The following is an 8,943-nucleotide window of genomic DNA, read 5'->3' as shown; positions in this document are numbered from 1 at the left end:
GCAGTAGGCTCTATAAAAGTAATCCTTTAGACATTTTGATTACAGTATTCATCTAGACAAACATGGGGAGGTGGGGATGAGATGCGTCAAATGGCTGAAGTGGTCGGCGAGGATTAGTGCTGTTGACACTATATGGAAGTAATAATGGAGGAAAGCTGCCCCTTTGAAAGAGACAGAAAATGGGCTTAACCCTCATTGAGCTGGGGGTGGGGGAGGTCTTAATATTGGTGTTTGTTTCTTAGCAGCTGCTGCTGTGTCCAAGGCTTGGAATTGCCGTGGTGAATCTAAAACTGTCTCAGTAGTGGTGAGCTGACCTCACCCAAGTTCCAAGCCCTACTCTGCCTGATCCTTTTTTCCTGAGCCTCAGAGCTAAAATGCCCCTGAGCTCTTTTCTATTGGCTGGAAAGACCAATTGAAGTTCCCTTGCCCATGTTAGGAGGTGTACGCCTCCTGAACTAAAGATAGAAACAGCTGGCCCTTCCAGGCATCTAAAAGCCTCCAGACTAAGAGGTGTTCCCCATTCGGCAGCCAGACTCCTTGAAATACCCTTTCAGTAATTCTACCAACGCTTCCATGTCTCTACTCTGTCGTAACAAAGGCTGTGGGCAGCACTTTGACCCTAATACCAACCTTCCTGGTAAGTAAATGATCCTGACCTGGCCAGGGGCTGTGCATGGGTGTTGTGGAGTGGTCAGCTGGGGGGCAGTATGTTTGAGGAGCAGGGAAAGAAACTACCTGCCCTAGTTTAATTGGTCTAAGTGATCTTACAGCCTTTGATGCGTTTTTGTTTTTGTTTTTCACGTTATATGGGAAGAAACCATAAATATAAACCCGGGGAAGAGGTGAAAAATTATACTTGGTATAGTTATCTTCCCTTCCTTGATAACTTGTACTGATGTCCACAGATTCCTGTTGCCATCACCCTGGGGTCCCAATCTTCCATGATGCACTTAAGGTGAGGAGTAGGTGAGGGGGGTTAGCAAGAGCATTTCCCAGAAGAGAGACACCCAGGAAGCTAAGCTGATCTGGGTCTCTTGTTATCAGGGTTGGTCCTGCTGCCGAAAGCGAACTGTAGATTTCTCTGAGTTCTTAAACATCAAGGTAAATTATTTACATACTTGGATTCTGCCCCCAGTAGAAGGATTCTATCCCTAATCCTTATCTCCTTATCTATACTAGGGCTGTACTATGGGACCACACTGTGCTGAGAAGCTTCCTGAGGCCCCTCAACCTGAAGGCCCTGCTACAAGCAGTTCACTTCAGGAGCAAAAACCTCTGAATGTGATTCCAAAGTCAGCAGAGACCTTGCACCGGGAGAGGCCCAAGTAAAGAGGAGGAGGCCCCTGGACTTTTCCTATTTTCATGTAGCTTCCTAGGAGTGATTAATGGGTCATTGAGGGCTGGGAACCAGGGACCAGGGATGTGAGGAGGGCCAGATGTCAGGGTTTGGATGGTGTATATCCTGTGCCTTAGGGGAAATTTGTGTCTGGAAATAACGCCCTTTTCTCTAAGGTGGTATGGGATGATGGGATAGATATCTGAATCAACAGAGTAGATAAGGCTGGGCGCGGTGGCTCACGCCTGTAATCCCAGCACTTTGGGAGGCTGAGGCGGGAGGATCATGAGGTCAGGAGATCGAGACCATTCTGGCTAACACAGTGAAACCCCGTCTCTACTAAAAATACAAAAAAATTAGCCAGGCGTGGTGGCGGGCACCTGTAGTCCCAGCTACTCGGGAGGCTGAGGCAGGAAAATGACGTGAACCTGGGAAGCGGAGCTTGCATTGAGCCGAGATTGCGCCACTGCACTCCAGCCTGGGCAACAAAGCAAGACTCTGTCTCAAAAAAACCAACAACAACAACAACAAAAAACAGTAGATAGCCCCTCACAAATACATCCTTAGTATATAACACAAAAGGGATTGTTGAGAATGACTTCTCTTTCTAGAAAAGAACTTTAAGATAAATCTCCTATCAAGAAAAGGATGTATTATTGGCAGCCAGGAGACTTCCCAAATTTTATGGGAATAATAAGAGCAACAGAAGGAAGTCATATTAGGTCCACGATTAGATAAAAGAGGAAGAGGATATGACTCAGTTCTGCAGAGAAAATGGTTAGGTTTAGAGCAACTGAGTAGATGGGTAAGAGAAGTGCTGGGGATTTCTCTAGGGTTCAGGTATTTGGGATGTCCACAGAGATGAAAATTGGCAATGGGGTTGCTACCCAACCTCTCCAACTCTGCCTCACTTTCACCAGGCTTGTTTAATTCCATTACCATCGGTGGGAGTGTTGGAGCTAGCAATCATAGCTAATGGGTCAGAACTAAATCACCACCCATAACCCCTAGGTCAGAGTTGCCTCTGAAGCTGCTGCCGCTAAATATATCCCAAGCCCTGGAAATGGCATTGGAACAGAAGGAATTAGACCAGGAACCTGGGGCAGGTAGGTGGGTCTTTAGTAAGATCAACTTCATAGACTGGAATTTAGTGGAGTGCCAATTGAGTGGGGGGATGGATAAGTTCCTGACTCTGTTTCCCTTGCCCAGGACTTGATAGTAGTCTGATCCGGACTGGTTCCAGCTGCCAGAACCCAGGATGTGATGCTGTGAGTGAGAGTTTTGAGGGGCTCAAGCATATGGCTGAGGGATGACTGGGTATAGATATGAGGCTGAGTAGGATATACCTTAGAATGACCTGGTTCTACTTTATCCTTCTTAGGTTTACCAAGGCCCTGAGAGTGATGCTACTCCATGTACCTACCACCCAGGAGCACCCCGATTCCATGAGGGGTGAGGGAGGGGACTGGGTGGGCTATGAGACAGGTTTCTCCTAATATTTGGTCATAAGATAAATACTGGGGGTGAGAGAATTCAGTTGAATTATCTTCCTACTTCAGGATGAAGTCTTGGAGCTGTTGTGGCATCCAGACCCTGGATTTTGGGGCATTCTTGGCACAGCCAGGGTGCAGAGTTGGTAGACATGACTGGGGGAAGCAGGTAAGCCCCAGTTTTCCTGAACTCTTGATTAGGACCCAATCTCAGAGGTAAATTCTCCTCCCTCTCTGTACCACATAGCTAAGCTCCCTGTCTTCTCCCTTTAGTACAGACCAAATAAGATTCTGCTCCTTATCCCTCAACAGCCCAGAGGCTTAGCAATATGAGGTTGTGTTAATCTTTTTGAGACTCTCTGTCTCTTCTCCATATGCATCATGAGAACTCCCCTTGGGCTAAGAATTTATTCTTACCACCTACATTTCACATCTTCTCTTTAGCTCCCAGCATCTTGCCGCCATGATTGGCACCAGACAGATTCCTTAGTAGTGGTGACTGTATATGGCCAGATTCCACTTCCTGCGTTTATCTGGGTGAAGGCCAGTCAAACTGAGGTGAGCAATGATCTGATGTTGGATGGGAGGATAGTGAATTGGGTGATACTACAATCTCACAGGCAGAGTTGCCATATGCTGTTAACCTGTAGGCTCCATAGTACCCTTAGAGGAAGGGAGAGCTATTAGGTCAGGGCTGTCTGGCCAATCTGTGGATCACACCTCTGACCTGGTTATCTGTCGTAATGACCTGTTCTGACCTTCTGGGTTTGTTACTACCCCTGTAATTCTTTTCTCTCAGCTTCATGTCCACATTGTCTTTGATGGTAACCGTGTGTTCCAAGCACAGATGAAGCTCTGGGGGGTAAGTGAAGACCAGGGGGCACAGGAGGGGGAGGCAGATGGGGTGAAAGAGCGGCTAGACTGGAATAGAGGGTGTCTTGAGGGAAGGAGTTGGAGTAGGAAAATAGAGATTTTATCTTCATTTGCTTTCATTTTCTCTCTCTCTCCTGCTCTTCCTACTTTCCTCTTTCCCTCCCCTCTTCCTTCTCCCTTTTCATCTCTCATTTCTTTCCTCTCTCTCCCTTATTATATTGTCTTATTCCTCCCTTGTCTTTTTTCTTACCTTATTTTAAAAAATTTTCTCTCTCATTTGTCACCACTCTACGCTGACCCCAATGCCTTTGATTTCCTCATTCTGTCTTTCTTCTGTTTTCCTTTGCTCCTCCTCAGGTCATAAACGTGGAGCAGAGCTCTGTCTCCTTGATGCCATCTCGGGTTGAAATCTCCCTGGTCAAGGCTGACCCAGGATCCTGGGCCCAGCTGGAGCACCCTGATGCACTAGCTAAGAAGGCTAGGGCAGGGGTTGTGTTAGAGATGGATGAGGAAGAATCTGACGATTCAGATGATGATCTGAGCTGGACAGAGGAGGAGGAAGAGGAGGAAGCAATGGGGGAATAGTGACCAGACAGTTGATGTCTAGATAGGACCTCAATGATTCCCTTAGAATCTTAGAGACCAGGATATTGTTGGCCATGTGGTGTCATTGAGCAGCAGGAGGCTGAAGGAGGGGAGAACAAAATTGTCCAAACCATGCTGTTTTTTCCCTTAAATAAATCTTGTATTCTTCAGTTTCACATAGTGTCATTCTCTCACCTCACTATCTAAGATTGTATTTATTACCCCCAACTGTGTGTTCAACACACATTGTGAAAACAAGCACATGCACATTCAATCTATTCCTCACAACCACCAGGTATTTACTGAATACTTCCTATACGCCCAATTATGTGTTAGGTGGTTTAGAAATATCTGAGAAGCAGAAGACTTACTCATTTCTCTCAACAAAGTAACAACCTGGCTGACAAGTCAAGACCAGTCTACATGAAATAATAATAAACATTATCAGGTAGTTTAACTGAGTGCTAAATTGTGCAGTACAGTTTTTAAGAACTGTGGTTGAAAGAATGGAAAAGTTAATGTGGACAGTAGTGAAAAGGGAAGACTCCGTGGAAGAAGTCCTTTTTTTTTTTTTTCTTTTAGAGACAGAGTCTCTCTCTGTCGCCTAGGCTGGAGAGTGCAGTGGTGCAATCTCAGCTCACTGCAACCTCTGCCTTGTGGGTTCAAGCGATTCTCCTGCCGAGTAGCTAAGACGACAGACGCTCGCCACCATGCCCAGCTAATTTGAAATACAGTTTATTTTTTTCTTTGGTTGCTTATACTTTTGATGTCATATCTAAGAAACCATTACCTAATCCAAGGTCATGAACATTTGTCCCTATGTTTTCTTCTAAGAGTTATATAGGGCTAGGCGCGGTGGCTCACGCCTATAATCCCTGCACTTTGGAAGGCTGAGACAGGTGGATCACCTGAGGTAGGGAGTTCGAGACCAGCCTGGCCAACATGATGAAACCCCATCTCTACTAAAACTACAAAAAATTAGTTGGGTGTGGTGGCACACGCCTGTAATCCCAGCTACTCAAGAGGCTGAGGCAGGAGAATCGCTTGAACCCGCGAGGTGGAGATTGCAGTGAGCCGAGATCACTCCACTGCACTCCAGCCTGGGCAACAAAGAGCAAAAACTCCGTCTCCAAAAAAAGTAATATGGTTTTTTAGCTCTTACATTTAGGTCATTGATTCATTTTCAATTAATTTTTGTATGTGATGTGAAGTAGGAGTCCAACCTTATGCTTTTGCATGTGGATGTCCAGTTGTCTCAGTACCATTTGTTGAAAAGACTATTCTTTCTCCCATTGAATTGTCTTGGTTCCCTAGTTGAAAATTAACCATAAATGTGAAGGTTAAGAAGTCCAGTTGACCCTTGAACAATGCAAGGTTGGGGCACTGACTCCCCACACATTTGACTTCTTTTTTTAAATTTTTATTTATTTATTTATTTTTTGAGACAGAGTCTCACTCTGTTGCCCAGGCTGGAATGCAGTGGCATGATCTTGGCTCACTGCAACCTCCGCCTCCTAAGTTCCAGCAATTCTTATGCCTCAGCCTCCTAAGTAGGTGGGATTACAGGCATGTGCCACCACACCTGGCTAATTTTTTTTATTTTTAGTAGAGATGGGATTTCACTGTGTTTCCCAGGCTGGTCTCAAACTCCTGACCTCAAGTTATCCTCCCACCTCTGCCTCCCAAAGTGCTGGGATTACAGGTGTGAGCTATCACACCCAGCCACCACATAGTGGACTTTTTTTTTTTTTTTTTTTTGAGACGGAGTCTAACTCTATAGCCCAGGCTGGAGTGCAGTGGGGCAATCTCTGCTCACTGCAACCTCCGCCTCCCGGGTTCAAGTGATTCTCCTGCCTCAGCCTTCTGAGTAGCTGGGATTACAGGCACCTGCCGTCACGCCCAGCGAATTTTTGTAGTTTTAGTAGAGACGGGGTTTCACTGTGTTGGCCAGGTTGGTCTTGAACTCCTGACCTCATGATCCACCTGCCTCGGCCTCCCAAAGTGTTGGGATTACATGCGTGAGCCACTGCCCCCAGCCCATAGTCTACTTTTGACTTCCCAAAAACTTAACTACTAATAGCCTACTGTTGACCAGAAGCCTTACTGATAACATAATCAATTAACACATATGTTGAATGTTATGCGTATTATATACTACACTCTTACAATAAAGTAAGCTAGAGAAAAAAAATGTTATTAAGAAAATCATAAGGGGCTGGGCATGGTGGCTTATGCCTGTAATCCTAGCACTTTGGGTGGCTGAGGTGGGCAGATTACTTGTGCCTAGTTCAAGACCAGCCTGGACAACATGGCGAAACCCACTCTACAGAAACATACAAAACTACAAAAAAATTAGCCAGACATGGTAGCGCACACCTGTAGTCCCAGCTACTTGGGAAGGTAAGGTGGGAGGATCACCTGAGCCCAGGAGATCGAAGCTGCAGTAAGCCGTGATTGTCGCATTGCGCTCCAGCCTGGGCAACAGAGTGAGGCCATAAGGAAGGGAAAATATATTTATTATTCATTAAGTGGAAGTGGGTTATCATAAAGTTCTTCATCATTGTCTTCATATTGAGTAGGCTGAGGAGGAGGAGGAGGAGGAAGATGAGGAGTTGATCTTACTATCTCAGGGGTAGCAGAGGCAGAAGAAAATCCACATATAAGTGGACCCGTGCAGTTAAAACCCTTGTTCAAGTGTCACCTGTACATTTGAATGGAAATCTGAATAATGAGAAATTAATTTTGATGGGTATGGAAGATTAGGGAGAGCGATACTAGGGCAAAAGTTGTTTTAATTTATTTATTGTGTTTCATTTTAAATTCCAAAAGTAGTACATTATCACTGAAAAAAAATTAAATGCAGAAGTATGTAGAGTAAAAAGTAAATGCTTCTCTTCAGAGTCTCTCCAAGCTTAGTCCTCTTGTAAGCACTGGTAACATATCAGAGGTTATGTTGAAGAAAGAAGACGAAAAAATTAAATGGAGTGTGGCTAGATTAACAGGAGCCTAAAATTCTAGGTCAAGGATTTTCAAAATGATTTAAAAGAGAGTTAAAAGGGCATTATAGGCCTTTTTAAAAAAAAAAAAGAAAAAAAAATATATATATATATTTTTCTCTCTCTTTTTTTTTTTAAGACAAGTTCTCACTCTGTCTCCCAGGTGCACAGTGGCCGCAATCTTGGCTCACTGCAACCTCTGCCTCCCGGGTTCAAGCCTCACCCTCACGATTAGCTGGGACTACAGGCATGCACCACCACGCCTGGCTAATTTTTACATTTTTAGTAGAGATGGGGTTTTGCCATGTTGGCCAGGCTAGTCTCGAACTCCTAGCCTCAAGTGATCTGCCCACCTCGGTCTCCCAATGTGTTGGGATTATAGGTGTGCGCCACCATGCCCAGCCAATTCTTTCTTTTTTCTTTTTCTTTTTTTTTTTGAGACAGAGTTTTACTCTGTCACCCAGGCTGGCGTGCAGTAGCATGATCACGGCTCACTGCAGCTACAACCTCCCTGGCTCAAGCAATCCTCCCACCTCAGCCTCCTGAGAAGCTGGGACTACGGGCATGCGCCACCATGGTCAGCTAATTTTTTGTATTTTTAGTAGAGGCAGGATTTTGCTATGTTTCCCAGGCTGGTCTCAAACTTCTGGCCTTAAGCAATCCTCCCACCTCAGCCTCCCAAAGTGCTGGGATTACAGGTGTGAGCCATTGCACCCAGCCAAATGTAGATTCTTTTTATGTATGTATGTGTGTATGTATGTATTTATTTTTGAGACAGAGTTTCACTCTTGTTGCCCAGGCTGGACTGCAGTGGTGTGATCTCGGCTCACCGCAACCCCCGCCTCCCGGGTTCAAGCGATTCTCCTACCTCAGTCTCCCAAGTAGCTGGGATTACAGGCGCCTGCCACCACACGCGACTAATTTTTTGTATTTTTAGTAGAGATGGGGTTTCACCAGCTTGGCCGGGCTGGTCTTGAACTCCTGACCTCGTGATCCACCCGCCTTGGCCTCCTAAAATGCTGGGATTATAAGTGTGAGCCATAGCGCCCGGCCTCAAATGTAGATTCTTAATCAGAGGAGGAGTGAGGAGTGATCTCTCTCTCTGTCTTTCTCTCTCTCTTTTTTGTTGTTGTTGTTGAGGTGGTGTCTTGCTCTGCCATCCAGTCTGGAGTGCAGTGGTGCCATCTCGGCTCACTGCAACATTCACCTCCCAGACTCCAGTGATCCTACCACCTCAGCCTCCCAAGTAGCTGGGACCACAGGCACATGTCACCACAACTGCCTGATTGTTGTATTTTTTGTAGAGATGGGGTTTTGCCATGTTGCCCAGGCTGGTCTTGAACTCCTGGACTCAAGTGAACTGCCTGCCTCAGCATCCCAAAGTGCTGGGTTTACAGGCACACGCAACAATGACCGGCTAATTTTTGTGTTTTTAGTAGAGATGAGGTTTCACCATGTTGGCCAGACTGGTCTTGAACTCCTGACCTCAAGTAATTCGCCTGCCTTGGCCTCCCAAAGTGCTGGGGTTACATGTGTGACCCACTGCACCTGGCCCATTAATCTTAAATGTACAACTTTTTTCTATCTTCTTATCAAAATCAGGGAACCAGCAAATATCCAGAAATTCTAAAGAGAACAGAGGTGAGGAATCAAAAGTTCAAGT

The 8,943-nt window shown here is 45.5% G+C and overlaps 1 protein-coding gene across 2 annotated transcripts; it reads left to right on the top strand.

Annotated features, from left to right (window-relative positions):
* The first annotated feature begins 29 nt into the window (after nt 1-29).
* LOC105476645 (integrin subunit beta 1 binding protein 2) lies at nt 30-4,460 on the top strand. 2 transcript variants are annotated; one of them, XM_011732745.1, is made up of 11 exons: nt 30-637; nt 906-955; nt 1,045-1,101; nt 1,180-1,325; nt 2,348-2,442; nt 2,546-2,604; nt 2,718-2,788; nt 2,896-2,995; nt 3,271-3,384; nt 3,626-3,688; nt 4,057-4,460. In XM_011732745.1, exons 1-11 carry the CDS (start codon nt 574-576, stop codon nt 4,282-4,284), a joined length of 1,047 nt encoding a protein of 348 aa, XP_011731047.1. In that variant the 5' UTR covers nt 30-573; the 3' UTR covers nt 4,285-4,460. The 2 variants fall into 2 exon arrangements, with proteins under 2 accessions (XP_011731047.1, XP_011731048.1); XM_011732746.1 differs by lacking the exons at nt 906-955; nt 1,045-1,101; nt 1,180-1,325.
* Nucleotides 4,461-8,943: the final 4,483 nt, after the last annotated feature.

The sequence above is a fragment of the Macaca nemestrina genome, chromosome X (assembly GCF_043159975.1).
Source record: "Macaca nemestrina isolate mMacNem1 chromosome X, mMacNem.hap1, whole genome shotgun sequence".
NCBI lineage: Eukaryota > Metazoa > Chordata > Mammalia > Primates > Cercopithecidae > Macaca > Macaca nemestrina.
The sequence above is the reverse complement of the archived record's forward strand: the minus strand, read 5'-3'. Positions and strand labels throughout refer to the sequence as shown.

Bases quoted from the DNA above. Each gene is read 5' to 3' on its own strand.
- LOC105476645 (XM_011732745.1), top strand. From the start codon at position 574: ATGTCTCTACTCTGTCGTAACAAAGGCTGTGGGCAGCACTTTGACCCT. The intron at 956-1,044 runs GTGAGGAGTAGG...TCTTGTTATCAG, and splicing joins TCTTCCATGATGCACTTAAG to GGTTGGTCCTGCTGCCGAAA. The intron at 2,996-3,270 runs GTAAGCCCCAGT...TCTTCTCTTTAG, and splicing joins GACATGACTGGGGGAAGCAG to CTCCCAGCATCTTGCCGCCA.